The sequence below is a fragment of the Thermothielavioides terrestris genome, chromosome 1, assembly GCF_000226115.1.
Source record: "Thermothielavioides terrestris NRRL 8126 chromosome 1, complete sequence".
NCBI classification, from domain to species: domain Eukaryota; kingdom Fungi; phylum Ascomycota; class Sordariomycetes; order Sordariales; family Chaetomiaceae; genus Thermothielavioides; species Thermothielavioides terrestris.
This window is the reverse complement of record NC_016457.1, coordinates 3,840,359-3,858,560: the sequence shown is the minus strand read 5'-3', so window position 1 is coordinate 3,858,560 and position 18,202 is coordinate 3,840,359. Positions and strand designations below refer to the sequence as shown.

Below are 18,202 nucleotides of genomic sequence, written 5' to 3'. Positions count from 1 at the left end.
CGCTTCTGGTATTCCGCATAGAGGTAATTAAGCAGAAAACAAGCGCCATCGATACAACTCTGCCAGTAGTGCACAATTCCGGCCCGCTCGAGGTATCCAACCGTTTGATTTCGAGGCTACTAAGTAGGTACTGTAGATAATCGCTACGAACACTAGTTGGTAGCGCGGGTGTTCTTGTCAAACAATGCAGCTGTCTGTCTTACACAAAACGAGATGTAAAAACGCGATGATTAAGGTAGTGTAGCGACACGGCAGTGCCACCGCATCCCCACTACCCATCCAGGAGAAAAGGGAGGAGTGAAAAGGGGAGGAAGAGAACTTACTGTCACGCCATCAATCTCGAAAACCAACAAGAAGAGCTTGTCCCCGAGAATCAAACCCTCTGCGCAACTCTTCCCGAGAGCTTGGCCACAAGCCAGACTGCGAAAACGGCCCAAACAATATTGCGAGCACGAGACAAAACTGAACGGGAGGGGGTGGCCACGGCCGATACCAAATAGCCCTCCAGAAACGACACGAGCTGGTCCAGCTTCGACAGCGGCCCGATGTGCGCAACGTACCCGTCCGGGCGCACCAGCACATAGCCGGCCCTCCTCCCGAAGCCGAACTCGGCGTGCAGCCTGCCCTCCGGGTCGACATACCACTCATCCGCGTCGACCACCCTGTCGTTGCCCGCGATGTAATGCACCTTGGTCTCGGCCCGACACGCCCTCACCACCCTCTCCGCCGCACGCCTCAACTCGCCCTCTCCCACCTCGCCACCGCTACCACCACCACCACCGCCCTTCCCACCATCCCCCAGCCCAGCGAACAGAAGCAGATGATGCGGCGCCCCGACACAGACCCTCTGCAAACTCGTCTCCTCCTCCTCCGTCCCCGCCGCACCACCACCACCACCCACCGGTCCCACCACCCGCAGCATCTTCCCGTCCGGCACGCGGTCCCCGCCGCGGACAGGGCCGCGGAACCCGCGCGCCTGGCCGACCAGCGCGCTCGCGGCGCCGCGGTAGCTGATGCCGAACTCGGAGAGGAAGCTGAAGAAGCGGCGGCGGGCGGCGCGGCTGCGCGCCACGCGCGGCGCGACCCGGCGCAGCAGCAGGTTGCGCAGCGGCACCCACCACGGGCTGGGCGCCGAGATGAAGGCGAAGGCGCGGTCGGTGCTGCGCAGCAGGGCTTGGCCGATCGGGCGGCGCTCGAGGTCGTAGCTGTCTAGCAGCGCGTTGGCGGCGGCGGCGGCGGCGGCGGCTGATGATGATGATGGTGATGCTGCGGAAGTTGGAGATGGTGGGGTTGAAGGGGCGGTGGTGGTGGGGTGAGATGGGGTTTGGGACTGCAGGGAGAGGGCGAGGGCGAGTTTCCAGCCGAGGTTGATTGCGTCTTGGATGCCGGCGTTCATGCCTTGCCCGCCAGCAGGCGAGTGGATGTGAGCCGCATCCCCCGCCACGAAGAGGCGGCCGTCGCGGTAGCGGTTGACGCACCGGCGGTGCAGCCGGAAGCGGGTCAGCCACACGGGATCGTGCAGGATGCCGGAGCCGGGAGGGGTCATGGAAGTGAAGTAGGCCTGGAACTGGTCCAGGGTCGGGACGTCGTCAGCGACGGCGACGCGCGAGCGCGAGGCCACCATGCGGACGGTCCCCTCTGCGAGGGGCAGCGTGACGAGCACGCCTTTGTTGTCGAGGTGCAGCGTGATGCGGTCCTGGGCGACGTTCGAGTCGCGCAGGTGCGTGTCGCAGAGGATGAAGTCCTGCGGATAAGGGGCGCCCGGGAAGGTAATGTTGCGGGAGGCATGGCGGACGACGCTGTGCGCGCCATCGCAGCCTACGACGTACTGGGAGCGTATTGTCTCGCTCCTGGCGTCGGGCAGTTCGACCGTCGTCGTGACTCCGCTGTCGTCCTGGACAACGCTGGTGGCGGTGACAGGCCGCTCGACGCTGATGCCGTACTTCAGGAGGCACTCGTCAAGAAATCTCTCCGTCTCGGCCTGCGAGATGTTGAGCGGCAGCGGGAACTCGGTGTTGATGGTGCCAAGGTCATCGAAAGTGATGTCGGCCACGAGCTCCTTGTTGATGCGCACCTCACCGGCGCGAATGATGCGGCCTCGGGTGACGATAGCGTCGGCGGCGCCGTGGCGGTTCAGGAGCTCCAAGGTACGGGGCTGGATGACCAGGGCCCGGCTCTTGTCCGATCGGACCGGCGCTCTGTCAATGATGCGGAACGAGACCCGATGCAGAGCGAGCTCCAGCGCAAGGGCGGTCCCGACAGGCCCAGCCCCAACGATGAGGACATCGCAGTCATAGCTCATGATGGCCCCCCGCCCGTGAAGCAAGGATGGTTTTCTGGAGATGAGGAAAACCTGCTTGGGGTGATGGGAAGGCTAGACTTGCTGCATAGTACGGCTGCGCAGGAGTATCTGGAGACTGGGTTGCCGGCTGAAGATCCGGGAAGGACAGTACCAATGATATACACGACTGCCGCGGCGTAATAGAGAGGATGTCGAATCTCTCGAACTTAGGGTAGATAGGAGATGGCGATGGTACTCTGTGCGGGGGTGACGGGTTGCACGGCCAAGGCGCGCTTCGTTGGCGCTCACCACGTCCAGCACGCCGACTGCCGTCAGAGAGCGGGCCGCTGTGGGAAGCGTGAGGCGCCGTCCAGACCTAACACTGTTGCCTCTCGAACGCAAGGGATAACAATGTGGCCTCCCAAATGCAGGGGACCAAGGGACCAAGGGACGAAGGAGTTGATAGCGCTAATGATTACGGAACTGTACACTACACGTAGTTGATGTAAAGACAGGTATGTGGGCACACAGTAGGCGGGGAGTGATGGCTGGCGATGGCACAACCTCGATGGCGGTGTTCCCCGTCTTGACGGCGTCACGAGCCGTTGTTGGAAGCTCCTCCACCTTCATCCGCCACACCAACCAAGGGGGCAAACTGCAGCGTCGCTAACTGAGCTTTTACGTAATACATGTGTACTGACAGTCTTCGCTGGAGAACTTCCTGTGTTAAATCCGGAGGTGTTTTTGAGAGACCAACTTGTGGACATGAGTCGAGGGGACTGAGAACTTATGTCTCAGGGTGCATAATGCATTCGTGAGATGGCAATTGCTAGGTACCTGAGTATCGGCACCATAGACGAGGGCGCCACGAACAATGAAACCCTGAAAGCCGACCGCCGTTGTGTCACTGAGGCTTCAAGCAAGTACGCAGTACGGAGTATCCGCACATGATTTGGGTATTGCGCTGCGTAATCTTTCCTCGGTACCCACTCAACAGTCCTCAACAGGCAGGACCCCGAACCCCTGTTGCGCGGGGCGGAAAATCCCAATCGCCGGTCCCGTAGCGCACAGACAATTGCAGCCCCACTGCAAATTTGCAGACGTGCACAGACCACCTACACCTCCCTATAAAAATCTGGCTCCCCAGCCAGAATTTTGAACCTTTTTCTTCTTCTTTTCCTCAGCTCTCTTTGCCTTTTGGCTTAGATCAAGTGTAGTATCTGTTCTTTTCAGTTTAATCTCTGAAACTGCTCTACGGAGCAGAATCGTGATTAATCTTATTTTTGGCCCTCGGAGGTCTTGCCTCTGCGCTTGCGCATGCTCGACCTCCACCGTGTCCCTGGTATTACACTGTCTCCAGGCGACGCGAAGCACAGTTCTTTTTCATTGCAATCTCTGGGCGATGCCTGGGGATGTGAGGAAGAAGATTTTGCTGTGCCAAATGAGGTGTTGTGTGGCCAGCCAGCAGCTGATTTTGACCAAATAATGGATTGGCGTGACGCGAGGCCGCTGACCTGTTGGCTGCCCCGTCACTGTGATTTAAACTCATTTTTTGAAACAATGATCCAGTAGCCACTGTGGATGCTGCTCTGTTTCGACACGAGTGTGGCCGCCAACTGCATGCGCATCGCCCAGCTCCCTGCACAACGCCATTCATGATGAGCCAGCCGATCGGATTCGATGCCGGCTGATCAGCGAGTTATCGAACCCTGACCTGGGCGGAGCGGACCCCGAGAGGTCGACTGTCACCAAGTGGTGACTTTTCCTTGATGCACGACCCGACTTCCCAACCCTCATGCTACAGCCATACCTCTCCATACCTCCAATAAACCGACAGTGCATTCTTATCAAGCATCTTATTGTCCTGAGTCTTGCTTGTAGTAAAGGTTGTGTCTTGCTTGCAGTAACGGTCGCTGCGCGATGGGCGGCCTCGCCAACTCGCGCCACGCCCCGCTGTCGCGTCGCCCGCGACGGGACGATCTGCCGCCCTCTCCCACCGCAACCGCCCACAACAACAACGACGAAGACTACCCCACCGCCCTCCCGCGGCACCCATCACCACCACTTCCACCTCCACCACGACCACGGCGACCGTCCGCCGCGCACGAGCTCGCGCGCTACACCAAGATCGTGCGCCGGCTGAAGTGGAAGCTGCCGTTCCTGGCGCAGGGCTACCAGCGCGCGGTGGTCGACCGGGTCGGCGGCGACGCGGCGGCGACGGCCGAGGCGGAGCTGATGTTCAAGCTCGACTTCTTCGAGTACTACATGCTGATCGAGCGGGCGCTGGTGCACCTGCTCGGCGTGTTCGGCGTCGAGGTACCGAGGGACACCGCCATATACCGACACGATAAGAAGCCGGGTTCAGGGTCCGGGCTGGGGGCGAGTATTTGGTGTGATGGAAGAGGAAGAGAAGAAGGGACGGGGCAGCCGGCGGCGGCACGGCATCGCTACCACGCGAATGTGCTGGCTGCGCTGGATCGGGAGGATAATCCGCTACATGGCACGCTGGGGACGGGCGAGGTGAGGAGGCAGCTGGGGCGGGCGAAGGATCTGCGGAATCGGTGGAAGACGGCTGGCGATGAGGAGGATTGTGAGCCTTGTCAGCGAGACCATGACCGGAGGTCCCCTGCCCGGGGCACGGAGACAGAGGAAAGGGCGTGGCGGACTAAGAAGATCGCTGCGCCGCTGGACTCGTACCGCCTTGAACACATGCTGGAGGTCATCTTTCAGGGCTTTGACGAGGCGTTCAAGGTTGCCGAGTGGTTTGTGAGAGGCGGTTCTGTGCCGGGGGTGCAATTGGACGCGGACATGCTCGGGGAAGACGGGAGGGTGATCGACTGGGCTGCGGCTGCGGATGACGGCGATCAGTGGGAGTTCATGGTGGACGCCATGGACTGGGAGGCGGTATGAGCAGCAAGTTGGTTGGATACGTCTTCGATGTTCTGTCTTGGGCGGCGTCTTCTTGGGTTCATCTGCGGCTCATTGGCAGAAGAGAGGATGAGTTGCGTCGGACTGAGAGGCAACTGGCGCCAGGTTTAGCGAGACAGCTGGTACCCGAATAGATCCCTCACTCCCTTTGAGGATACTCTTGTCCGACCTGACCTAATATCGACTCCGTCCCACAAGCACCATGACACGCCGTCGTCAGATGCTGTGTGGTCGTTGGGTAAATCACGGGAACGGCGACCCTGGGGAAGAATGGCATATTCGGGACAGCACTGACAAGTAAGGCCGAGCTGCCCGAAGACGAGGCCGGGCTGCCCGGTCCAGTAAGAGACGTGACCTGGGAACGAGCAGACACCGGCTCGTCGTGCAGCGGCATTACGATGGTGGTACCGCAGAAATGCGAAGATACCGTTCATGGTTTCCGGAATATTCCCCGCGGACCACCCACTGCAAGGTTCCGTCCGCCACGGCGAAGAAAGCGGCCAGACTCTGCGCGCATGGCCTGGAGAGAGACAATGTACCACAGTGCACGAGCATGTCATACAACGGTCTTACTCGGTGGCAATCCCGGAGAGGTTGGGCTTTGGCGGATAAGCTGACAGAGGCGGTGTTGCGGTGGTGCTCAATGAGCGCCGATCATCACGGCGTCGGAGAAAAACGTAGTTACATGACTCGGGAGCACAAGGCTTTGCTTTTGTCCCCTTCCAAAAAAAGAAACTCTGCCCGACTTGGTACGAAAACGGCCGGGCTCGTTTTATGTAAGCCAGTCAACACAGAGCAGCCGGTTGACGTGGGCAGCGGTGGGAGCAGATCGACCGGGATCGCACCGTCAATCTTCAGCGTGCTGGCCCGGCGCAGCGCCGCCGGGCTGAGATGCGGCCGGCAATGCCGTTAACGGCTGCAGGCTGGGCCCCGCCTCGCCGGTATCCAATCCCAGATGCTGCAGTGTCTCAGTTGGGTGGTGCTGCCTGTGCATCGGCAGTGGCACAGCGGGTGGATTAACCGTTGGAATACGAGTCTGGGCAAGTGCCGATCATTTATCCCACAGGCCCGTAACATGCCTCGCTGCTCCTGCGGTTGCTGTTCTTGTTGATCTGGAATACGTGTTGATCTGGAATACGAAGCAGGCAGGCGCGACTGCATCGTGGCACTGGCAGCAGTGGGAGTAACTGTTGCCGGGTTTGCTGCGTGAGTGCATCCGCGTGGAAGTCTCGATTGCTCCGCAAACAGAGCGGTAGGCTGATCGACGCGGCTTGGCATGCGGCTCCCTCTCCACACGGACAGGGCCGTGGTGTCGTGGTGCCGACTCTCAGCGGTGGCTATGACGACAGAAGGGAAGGTGCCGTCGTATCGTGGACGAATGAGCCCGGCACCACACCGCTCAATCGGCGAAGGGAAGCGAGGCCTGCGGTTGCCCGCCACCGGGTCGATCGGTCGATCTGGACAAAGTTGGAAACTTCCCACTCGGGAAAGAGAGGGAGCGACTTGTTCGAGTTGTGTATAAAGGATGGGTGAACTCGCCCAGATCTCAGCCCTTGACTCCCAGACTCAACAGCTCGCTTTCTTGGTTCGATCATCATCACCAGCAGCTTCATTTCACGCGCACATCCATTACCTCAGCCAGCTTTGACCCATAATACCAAACCCATCCATCAACATGCAGTTCTCCAAGATCCTCGGCGCGCTCTCGCTCCTCGCCGCGGCGTCGGCTACCACAGGTGCGTTGGAGTCAAGCGTCCTTTGCCATGCCGCAACTCATTTAGACCTTGGCTGATCTTCTCTCAGTTTCGTACGATACCGGCTACGATGACCCATCGGTGAGTGAACTCACGAACCTGAGTTCTTGTTTTCTCCTCCACGCCTCTTCGCGCCCTCCCGGAGCTACCTGAACGCCCGGGCTAACATTGCGGCCAGCGCCCGCTCACCTCCGTGGCGTGCTCGGACGGCACCAACGGCGTCATGTGGAAGTACAACTGGAAGACACAGGGCGACGTCACAGGCTTCCCGTACATCGGCGGCGCCGAAGCCATCAGCGGCTGGAACTCGCCCAACTGCGGCACGTGCTGGCAGGCGACGTACAACGGCAGGACCATCCACATTCTGGCTATTGACCACGCCGCCTCTGGCCTCAACATCGGTCTGACTGCCATGAACGACCTGACGAATGGACACGCCGAGGAGTTGGGTCGCGTCGACGCCGATGTCCAGCAGGTGCCCCTCTCCACATGCGGGCTCTAAGCTACTGCGTCAGGGGGATCTGTCCATGACTTTCCATCAGTGTTTGGGGGTTGGTTTATCGCATGGCCATCAGGGGGGCTCCTGAAGGTTAGCATAACGGCACGAAGTTGGGGTTGTTGGGGTTGTATGATGCAGTAATGACAATCGAGATTCGAGAAGTTCCCTTATCTCTGTTCCAACCGGCACGGGTGCTTTGAAAGGCCGCGATGTCAGCGATCATGTTGGCCGAGTACCAGTGGTCCGAGGCCGCCGTACTCCCTCTACTCGGAGTCCACCACGGCGGCACGCAAGCATTCTGGCGCCGCCCTTCCTTGGGCAACCAGGACGTTCTCATCCTCCACCTTGTGTCCTCAAAAGACCGCAGTGGCAAACAATTCCGGACAAAACGACAGCGCACCTCATGGACCCTTGAGCTCCAGCATGTCCCTCAATGTCCTCACAACCCCCGCATCCAGACACATCACGCCTTCCTTTCTGTGCTTACACGATGCAGAGTGTTCCGATTCCGTCGTCTTGGGCGTGGGCTTGGGATGGGAGGGACTTGACTTGCTGCTCAGGAACGGGACCGAAATGGCGGTCGTCGAGCGCAACACGCCGTAATCGATCCTGGTTCACGCTCACAAAAATTACCCCACCCCAAACAGAGGTCAAACACTGTATTCCGTAGTCCGATCCATCTCGTCGTGGTGACGCTGGCTGCAAGATTTTGGAGGGAGACGCACGGGCCGGTCTTGGCGGGTAGGAGCTTTAACGGGGTCGATCTCGAATGCGTAGCCGATCTGCCGAAGTCACTGTCGATTCCTTGATGCCACGACCCCAGGTGGCCAGACGCGGCCCACTCTGCAGCCAAGAGCCAATCACAGCCCCGACATGTCAGCCTGGCACTGAGACATCCCCAGTTTCGATGACTGGCAGTGGCTCGGTTGGTGACATTCCACTCCACAGGCTCGCTCCACCAAAAAATCGACCACGCGGTCAGCAACTGGAGAAGCAACGGCTTGACGATCGATCATCAAGGTACACTATATGTCCGTGAATCTCATGGGGAGTCAGATGGGCCAAAGAGCTCTGAGGATATGAATCATTGGCACCTTCGCTGAGAGCCGCTGTATTCCACTCCAGCAGCGATAGCGATGCGCAGCTGCCGCTTCGCCCCAGCGGTCTTGGTCATGTCGCCGTACCTACCACTCAACAACGCGCGGGTTTGTCCCCGTCGGCGGGCTCATGAGTCGTCACAACAGCGCTCCTACAGTTGACGACGCCGCGTGCTGCCTCGTGCATCCCGGCAGCTGGGACTCGCTCTCGCAACCCTGAGATGATGAGATATACGCGAACGGCGCCGCGGGGGACGAAACTCCTCACGGACGATGGCACGGCTCAAGACCTATGCCATGTCGCTCGGGGATATTTCGGGCAGTGATGTCCCCGGCGTGGCAGGACAGTACGCCATCCGCAGGGCTGCCTTGACGCCTACCGCACCGCCGTGACGAATAGGCCCGGCAGTGAACCCCGGCATGCCAGTAAAGTGCGCCATCCGCAGGGCTGCCTAGACGCCAACCGCACCGCCGTGATGAAATAGGCCCGATCTCTGCGACGCCACCTGCGAAGACACTGCTGCAGGGCGCGCCCATACTGCACCTCCCTTGCCGACATCCTCCTTCCTCCGTCCGCTATGGTCAAACGGCGAGCTCTTCAAGTTCATGAACCGGCCCTGGCTGGCTGGTCACACCGCAAGGGCAACCGCCTCCTCGATAGCCCACCACCACCCACCGCATACATCCCCGATGGTTCATGACGGAAAGCGGGTTTCGTGGCGTCTTCCCCCCTGGACGCACGAGCACGCGAGTTGTGTCAACACCCCCTTTTAGGGCCGGGGTTGTCAGGGCGCTGGAGGGGGAAAGTGTGAGGATAAGGGCCAGGGCAAGGGCAAGTGCAGTGAAAGAGGGAGTAGGAATGGGAGTGGGCCTGGCTGTAGAGTGGCGGGTGGCGTGCTTCATCCTACTTTCTCAGGCGAGTTAGCGGACAGACGTTCGAGTCTTGCGGGCGCCCAGGGCTTGGGGCAGCACAGCGACGCGGGGGATTCGTGCGCCTCGGGTGAGGAGGATATTCGCCCAAGCGGCTGGGGACGGAGGTTGCCGTCGGTGTAATGCGGTTATGAACATGCAGGTATGGGCATGGCTTGGGTCCATTGATGGCTCTGGCGTCCTCGGTGTTTTTGTTTTGGGTACGGGCGTGCGCAGCTGAAGGATTGGGAGGGTTGGGTGGCGTGATGGAGTCTTTGATGCGCAGACTGAAGTTGACTGTGGATCGTCAGAGGGTTGGCACGTACATAGAACTTTTGCTGGGGGCAATATTGACCCTGAATGCTGAGACTTGAAACGGAGCACATTTCACATCACCGCCGTCTGCTTGCTTGCTGCCTGCGGCATTTCTGCAGCATGCCATGCCGGGCCGACTGGCACTTGACCATAGCGTCCGATCACAAACCGCAGGATCTCTCCGCGACGCGACTCAACCTTCTCCTGCCCCTCCGCACGTGGAAGTGAACCTCTTGTCTCGGATCCATTCAGTTCATCATTCCAGGCCACTGAGCATGTCTGAGATCCGAGGACATTGTGCTCCGGAGAGGTGATCTCCAATGATGTCGCCAGGCACACACCCGCGAGCCAGGGCCCAAAGGGCCGACTTGACTTCACATGCACGGAAAGAGCCGCATTGGGCGCCAGGGCGCGGAGGTCAAGTATAAAAGGGGAACAGCTCACGGCCAGGGATATCGCGCCCTGTTTGGTGCCGTTTTGTCACACAAAGTAGTGTAACCTTCAAGTTCCAGACGCCGGTCAGTTACGCGGCGGAGTCTGGATGGCAGCCGCGCTGGCCGTTGCATGGTCTCCGCGAACTTGCATGAAAGTTGCGGAGATGGCACCCAGAGGGCGAGGCCTTATTCGCTTTAGCGAACATCGGTCCGAACCCCAAGTCGGGGAAAGCTTTGAGCTAGCTAACTCTAAGCTAGTGTCGATATAAGCTTGCTGTCATGCATCACAAACAGTTAGTTTCGATGCAGTACTTCTGGTAAGCCGGCGCCGTGGCTGGTGGTGGGTGGAATAACATGAGGTCGTTCGCAAGACAAACCGGCTCCGTCACTGTCCGAGGTATCCGCTTCGGCCGTACTGAGCTTGTCGACGTTGGTTCTTCGGGGTTGATGTTTTTTGCTCGTCACCCCACAAACCTGGGGTAAAAGTCGGGTGTGGAGGAAGGCCGGGAGTAGGCCATCACTGATGGTCCTTAGGCTGGGATGCGCTGGTCGAAACGCATTGAAAGTTGTGTAAAAATAAACCACAGCGGCTTTGCTGGTGCTGGAGTACCTATGTTGCACACTTCCAAGCTCACCTCTCACAGGGGCGGCTGTCCAGCACAAGGCTGAACCTCTGCGTTGCTCCAAGGGCTCACAAGGCTGACATGGCTGATCAGCCCTCTGGGTCTGGATTGGCACGACGAGTGTGTTTTGCGTCGCAAATTGGTAGTGTACGGAAGACATGCCAGACGCGGCGCGATCGCGAAGCTTGATGTCGCACCTCAGCTGGCGTCGTCTGAGCCAAGGAATGGGGCATGAGCGCTCGGGCAAGGAAGAGCAGGAAGAGCGCAAGGCGACAGCCTCTTCGGTCCGATTGTGGGGACCCGGGCACGAGGGGGTGGTTCCATGCTCCGCATCTCCAGCATCCCCAGGCCACTAACCCCAGCTTTTGCAACCTGCTTCCCGTTTTTCCTCCTCGGCTCTCGCGTGCAGGAAAACGGTCTGGAGCCAACTCTAAAAAAAATATTTGTCAACGGTTTGCTTCGTTTTTCGGAGCCGAGCTGTCCGTGTCATGACAGCAGGGAGCGACAGAATGCTGGTGGGAATCGTTCCGCATCGCAAATGTCTCACCCCCTCTCTCAGCCAAATGTCTCACCCTCTCTCTCAGTCAGCCTGGGAGTGTACGGAACCGTAGTTACTGCGTCTGTCAGCCTGCAAAGGACGAGTGTGCTCCGTAACTCAGGTCACTCCTGTGCAAGTGCCCTGAAGTCGCTGTGGATCTTGCCCTGACCCGCTGCCTTGGTTCTCTTGCCTCTTTCCGAGCAACATCGACTTCACGCAAGCGCTCACCATCAGACGAGAGTCGCGCGACCCAGGGATCCCAGTGGCCAGCGCTGAAATGGTGGGCCAGAAAAACGCCTCGGCACACTGCAGCACGCGAAGAATACTCCGTGATGACGGGCGCTAAGTAACATAGGTAATTCTGTGCGCGTACAGAATAAAAAGATTGAAGCTGCAAGAGACTGCGCTACCCACGTGCGCGTAACACTGTAAATGCTGACGGAATAATCCGTACAGCAGCGAATTGCAATTTTGCAGTGTGCAAAGTAGTGTACTAGTAGTGTATGGACTGCTTTGTCCACCCACTGGTGGTTTTCGGTATTCGAGTCGGCACCTGCCTCGCTTGGTTGCATGCATGAATCCAGCAGAGTTTGCTGGCCCACTCGCGTTCACCGTTTGCCACGGTGTCCGGCTCCGTTTTTGGTGAGCGCTTTGCTTCTTGTGTCATGAGCGCAGCTGATTGTGCCGTCAGAAAACCAGGTAACCACGCTGTGCCGCACTCTGCACAGTAAGAGCTTGTTTCCAAATACAAAACAGAGCAATGCTCAAAGAGAAGCGGACAAAGTCGTAGTAACGTTATGTACGGGATACTCGGCAGTGCCGTGCGTGACGTTGTTAAGGTTAAGCGAGGAAACCATGAACTGTTCGGTCTCCAGGTCTTGGCGCGGTTCCGAGAAGCAATGGAAGAAGGCGGGCGCTCCGTTTTGTTAGTCAGCTCGCCAAACGCTCACACTCGACGGACGGCGAGTGCAAGCCGCGCCGTTACTGGGCGAAGCAAAGAACCAGCTGGCCCCGCTGCAATTAACGACGCAAACTAGCATGCTCCTGCGCCCATTTCCCTTTACCCCTTGCGGGTTTGGGCCCTCGGTTCGTCCCATCCGGCCTCCCGCCCCATTTCTTTAATCTCCCCCCAGCCTGTTTCTCTCACCCTTCCGCCCCAAACACCCTGCCCTGCTCTTTGCACAAGCAAAATCGCATCACGACTTTTCCCGCCTCGAATCGAGGCGACAACTGCACCGCCTGTGAAGCCGGGCCGCCTTCGTCCCCTTCGAGTTCGAGGCACCGCTATTTTGCTCTGCGCTGGGCCCGCCCGCGTGGTGTCCCCGCGATTTCTTGGTCGACCAGGTCACCGGGCCGATTCAACCCCAGATTGCGTGCGACTCACCTTTGGAGACCCCACGATTGCGCCGGTTACCCCAGACCAACTGTTCCCGGCGCTCTGGATCTCGTACGGATTTTTGCCATACCGCCTGTGGATGCTAGCACAGTGACACGCGCTCCCCGCTGTCGCGTTCAGCAATTGAAGGACGCCGGGGTAACACGGCGCCGCCGAGCACAATGACGACCGCCGTGAAGCGGGCCTGCGACGCTTGCCATCGCCGCAAGGTCAAATGCGATGGAATCAACCCGTGTCGCAATTGCTCGGCCTCGCAGCTTGCCTGCACGTACAATGCGATCCCTCAGAAAAAGGGCCCCAAGGGCTCTCGCGCCAAGGTGATCAACGAGCTGAAGGAGACGCAGCGCCAGACGAGCCTCTCGGCCAAGCTGCAGGGCGGCATGGCCGGCGGCGCAGCGAGCGCGAGTCTCGCGCCGACGCCGAGGCTGTTGACGGAGGAGACGCTCCATGCGTGCATCGAATTTTTCTTCGCCCACATGTATCCGATGATGCCGATCCTGGACCGCCAGCGCCTCGAGCAGGATGCCAGGTGCATGGAGCAGAACCTTGACACGTACTGCCTCCTGACGTCGCTCTGCGCCTTCGTCTGCCTGCAGCCGGGCATGGTCATACCGGGAATGGGGATGCCGATGAACGACCCGTTTAACCCGGACATGATGCTTGGCGGCAACATCGTCACCAGCACGCTTCTGATGGAGGAGACAATGCGGGTTCGCAAGGGTTACGACTTTGTGGCCTCGCCGACTGTCAACACTCTGTGCACGAGCTTCTTCCTGTTTGCAGTACACCACGGCCTGGAGATGCACGACAAGGCCTGGTTCTACCTGCGAGAGGCCACAACCCTAGCGCACCTGACAAGGATGAACCAGGAGCAGACCTACATGCAGTACGACGGCAGCGACAACATTGACGCATCGCGACGCAGGCGCTTGTATTGGCTCCTTTTTGTGACTGAGCGGTATGTCGCAAATGCCTTGGCTGGCTCCATTTTTTTTTTTTTTTTTTCTTTTCTTTCCTCTTTTTCTTTCCCTTTTTTTTTTTTTTTTTCTTTTCTTTCCTCTTTTTCTTTCCCTTTTTTTTTTTTTTTTTTTTTTTTTTTTTTTTTTTTTAAAAAAAATGTGAGCTCGAAGCTGACAACCTCACTCAGCGCCTACGCTTTGCAGCACCGCCGCCCCTTGACGCTCCAAGCCAGCATCAACCCGCCGTCGCCTAACGAGCACCCTGCTGACCTTTTCCTGCATCACGGCACCGGCTTCCTTCGCATGATTGGTCTATTCCGTGGCTTCGACGAAATGCACGTCCCTCTGTGGATGAAGACACGGGGCGAATGCTCCGACTCGTATCTCGCAGCCCTTGACAAGCAGCTGCAGGAAGTCTTGCCTGCTTACCTGAACGACACGCAGGCTCAGCTCTCCGAGCTGTCGATTAACCAGCAATGGCTGAAGCACAAGGCTTGGGAGCTGAGCGTCGCGAACGGCCACGGGAACAACGCGGGTGTTCCTTACGTGGACACCATCAACGATCTCCTACCCATGGTGTCTCACTTCCCCGGCAATCTGGGTCTGCACGGCCTCAGCTTGTTTGAGCATCTGCTCAACGTTACCTGTTCCCTCACCGACATGCTTGCCATGCTGCCGGCGCCGCGCACCCCATTTACGCCCGGTCCGCATGATCAGCTGCGCAAAATCCTAAACATTGTTAGCGTCATCCGCAACGGGGAGCACCGCTTCCTGCCGCTGTTGTTGAGCCGGGTGGCCTCGGCGCTCTCGAAGCTCGCGAGTCCGATGTTGCAGAACGCGCCCGAGAACGCACCCGCTTGCAACTTGGATATCTTTGACGGCTTCGGCAATGCCGGCATGGGCCAACCGTCCATGTACGCCTCTGGCGACTATGACAGCAAGTTTGGCGTCCCGCGGCTTGAGGAGCTGAGCTCGGATTCCAGCAGCCCGAACGCGCCTCCTTCGAGTAACAGCGACATGAATTCCCCGTTCACCAATTCCTCCGGCGTCATGTCGCCGGGTATGGAACTGCCGCACCCCTTGCAAACGGACTTCACTTCGATGCCCGAGATGGTGATGAGCCCCATGAGTCACGCACCACCCCCGTCGCTGCGCACGCCCGGAGGCATGAACTCCCAGCAAGCTCGGCATCCACAACAACATTCGCCGATGTCGCCATTCCCCAACTCAAATGCTCAGATCCAGGGCTTGAATGGCAACAACATCAATCCGCCTCCGAATATAAGCTTGGCGTCCCAAATGCATCTCGGCCAGGGCATTGGCGGGGGAATCAACGCCAATCTATCCCAGGCCAACAACATGATGGCCAGAGCCCCACCACCACAGCGTGCAAACAGCTACGCCATGGGCGTGCCCATACGAACGGTCGGCGACTTCCAGGCGTTACAAAGAGCCAACTCAGACATGAACTCGATGGGCTCCATGGGGATGAGTGCGCTGGGGCCCGAGCTTGACTTCAACACGCTGCCCAGGTAGCACCGCTTGACAGGCGGACATTAGCCTTGTTTACCAAGGTTAATGTTGCCGGCCTGTGATGTCTGGGTCGTTGACCGGGGTCCGAGCAGCGCCTCGGCTATTTTTTGTGAGCGATTCATTTCCTTTGTTGCATCTAAAAGGTCTGTCACAACGCATGGCATCGATTTTTGGAGTCTAGTCGGTCTTGGAGATGTTTCTGCCCCTGATTCATCCCCCTTCCTGTACTGCGGGGGTCACCTTTTGGATTCGCATTTTGTATGATTTATCGACGAATTCCTGGGGAACGGAAACAGTACCAGATTGGACATCACCCTCCACGCACAGCAGCACTTTTCTTTTGTTCTTGGGCACTTGGTCTGTCGGCTCTGTTTTTGGACAAGTATCTTTGGCCTTGGGACGGCGAGCCAGGTGTTTTGGGGTATTCCTAATACTGGGTGTCCGGAGGGTTATTCTTGGACGAAGGCGACTGGGCGATCATGCATTCAGCGTAATCTGTCGGCGAGCATAGCGAGGAGAGCGAGCAGGAGCGCGTTACTGCATGTCAGGACCTGGGAGGAAATGCTTCTTTTTTAGCGGAGGTTGATAGCTGTCCAGCTCTGGCTGGTGTAACAATAGAAACTTGATATTCAGGGCGGGAGCTTCCCTGCTTTCTCTGCCGTAGGGACACGGTGACGCGTCTCGGAGGTTTGAGGCACATGATGGCCTGATGAGGGGAGTACCCAAGCGACGAGGTCTCAGAATTCGACCAGCTCTATCCCCTCCTCCAGGATAACCGCAAGCCCCTGGTGGGATGGCAGCCGCAGGTCCAGCTCGTTGATGTCGCCGACCGGGAGATACAGGTTCGAGATGCTCCCAACGCCCACCATGAATATATTCCACCACTCTTTCTTCCTCCCGCTCTTCGGCACTTCGCCCGCGCTGTCCCCCGCGACGACAGCATACCTCCTCCGCCACCGCATCATGAGCAACGCCGACCCTCTCTTCCGCCAAGCCGGGTCCTCCGCCCCATCGTCACCCTCATCCCCCTCATCTCTCTCATCCCCGCCAAACAGCGATGAGTATCCCCGTCTCGACCGGTGCTTCTCCAACAACCGCACCGACAGCCGCACCGGAATGCCGCCGAACCACCACGACCACGGCCGCCTGCGCGGCCCCGCCGCCGCGCCCGCCGCGCTTGCCCGGGCACCGGTCCGAGAGATCAACGGAGTGTCCGCGGCCGATGCAGCCCCCAGACAAGACGGAGCCTCCACAGAGCAACAGCTCAGCGCCACCAGCGAGACCACACTACCCCGACTGCAGCCGCTGCCGGCCACGTCACAACCGCCACCTCCGTTCCGATGGTGGTGATGATCCTGATAATCATCATCCTCATCATCATTGTCACGGCCACCGCCGCCACCGTCACACCACCTCCCCCGCTCACCATCCGCGCCCCTAACAACCCCAATACACCCAGCCCCACCCCCACCCCGACCCCCATCACAATCACAGCCGACATCCTCCCTCCCCTTGCCTTTGCCATTGCCTTTGCCATTGCCTTTGCCCTTGCCCATGCCCGTCCCCCACATGCCGTTCTTCTCCCTGCCCCCGGCCCCGCGAAGCCGTCCCAGCCTGATTCTGAGCCCGATACCGAGGCCCAACACCATTTTCACACCCAGCTCGAACCCGGGCGGAGGGAGCCAGCGCCGTTTTCGGGCTGAGGGTGCGTGCGGTTGTTTCGGCGTCTTGTTTGGGCTGCCGCTGTGGCTGTGGGTGGGCATTGTCGTTGTTGTTGTCGTCGTCGTGATGCGTGGAATAGGGGTTGGGGCTTGGTTCGGCTGCCGTGGTGGTGGTGGTGGTTGGGTGGGGGAGGAGCTGGGCGTTGGAGGCGGTGATGGTCGTGGACTGACTGACTTAGAGGGAGATGTGGATGTGGATGGACGCTTGGTGTTGCGAGCGTGGTTGCTGTGGCTGCTGGCTTCGCTGGCTATTCCTGTGGTTGGCGTCGGGCCTGCTCTTCTCGGCTTCACGGCTTTGAATTCGCTCGTCGTCACGGGGTCCGGCTCGGCTTTTCTCTTCCGATCGAGGTCGCGGTCACAGCCGAGGTAGGGGTGGGGTTTGCGGTTCGTCCTCACGCCCGGTTCACTGCTGCCTTGGCGGCGTCGGAGCACAGCTTGGTGTTGAAGCTGATCGACTTCAGGGAGTACTGGCGGCGACGGGTGGCGTGGGAGGGGTCGAACACCGTTCAAAATGTTTGTATAGGACCCCAGGGAGGAAGACAGGGTGAGGGCAAGGGGACGGCTTCCGGCCAGAGACGAGGCCCGTTGAGAAGTCGGATGGCTGGAGGCTTTGGCTTGGCCGTAAGCATGCGATAAGGTCTTGCGGGGAGGGATGAGAGGACAGTGAGCTCGAGGCCGAGAGTTGGCCACCGCAAGGGGGAGAAGGGAACGTAGGAGCGGAAGGCGGATGGGAAAGACGGACCTTCCAGGTTGGGGAGAGCGTCTCAAGGAAGGCCTGGCGGTTTTGGGATCATTTACAGTGACGACCACCTTGCTATCACGGGGTAACGAACGGCCATGGCGGGCGGTCCGAACTGGATGTGACAAATATAGCAGCGTGAAGATCGGTTAGAATACAAGACGGGGAGGCCAAGGACAGGGAATGGTGATGTACTGCACGAAACGCAGCACAGCGGCACTAACGCCCGTTCCTTTCCGCTTCTTGAGGATGTCCCTCCGGCTGATGACACAAGGAATCAAGGTCCCAAGATGGGCTTTGGGAAGATGCCACTTGTTCATCCACATGCAATTGGTAACCCGTTCTTGATGCGCTTCACAGTGACCTGCAGGACGCTGAGACATCTTCAACTGCTACCGTTGGGATCGCCAACGGCCCACGACTCAGGGACCTCCATCAGCAGAGCTCCTTCCAGGTTGTCCTTTTCCCGCGAAGCT

General features: G+C 59.0%; 5 protein-coding genes across 5 annotated transcripts; 4 read left to right on the top strand and 1 right to left on the bottom strand.

Annotated features, from left to right (window-relative positions):
• Positions 1-86: 86 nt before the first annotated feature.
• THITE_2153068 (uncharacterized protein) lies at positions 87-2,302 on the bottom strand (the record flags this gene model as incomplete). The annotated part of the gene is made up of 2 exons (XM_003649478.1): positions 87-1,205; positions 1,479-2,302. The coding sequence occupies 2 exons, from the start codon at positions 2,300-2,302 to the stop codon at positions 374-376; spliced, it is 1,656 nt and encodes a 551-aa protein (XP_003649526.1). The 3' UTR covers positions 87-373.
• Positions 2,303-4,070: 1,768 nt separating this feature from the next.
• On the top strand, positions 4,071-5,254 carry THITE_2108099 (uncharacterized protein). The gene has a single exon (XM_003649477.1). The coding sequence runs from the start codon at positions 4,202-4,204 to the stop codon at positions 5,189-5,191; it is 990 nt and encodes a 329-aa protein (XP_003649525.1). The 5' UTR covers positions 4,071-4,201; the 3' UTR covers positions 5,192-5,254.
• A 1,432-nt stretch (positions 5,255-6,686) lies between these two features.
• THITE_2108097 (uncharacterized protein) lies at positions 6,687-7,568 on the top strand. Its single transcript, XM_003649476.1, has 3 exons — positions 6,687-6,945; positions 7,013-7,044; positions 7,142-7,568. The coding sequence occupies exons 1-3, from the start codon at positions 6,885-6,887 to the stop codon at positions 7,463-7,465; spliced, it is 417 nt and encodes a 138-aa protein (XP_003649524.1). The 5' UTR covers positions 6,687-6,884; the 3' UTR covers positions 7,466-7,568.
• A 4,886-nt stretch (positions 7,569-12,454) lies between these two features.
• THITE_2108095 (uncharacterized protein) lies at positions 12,455-15,364 on the top strand. The gene is made up of 2 exons (XM_003649475.1): positions 12,455-13,732; positions 13,922-15,364. The coding sequence occupies exons 1-2, from the start codon at positions 12,936-12,938 to the stop codon at positions 15,267-15,269; spliced, it is 2,145 nt and encodes a 714-aa protein (XP_003649523.1). The 5' UTR covers positions 12,455-12,935; the 3' UTR covers positions 15,270-15,364.
• Positions 15,365-15,890: 526 nt separating this feature from the next.
• On the top strand, positions 15,891-16,754 carry THITE_2108094 (uncharacterized protein). The gene has a single exon (XM_003649474.1). The coding sequence runs from the start codon at positions 16,134-16,136 to the stop codon at positions 16,614-16,616; it is 483 nt and encodes a 160-aa protein (XP_003649522.1). The 5' UTR covers positions 15,891-16,133; the 3' UTR covers positions 16,617-16,754.
• Positions 16,755-18,202: the final 1,448 nt, after the last annotated feature.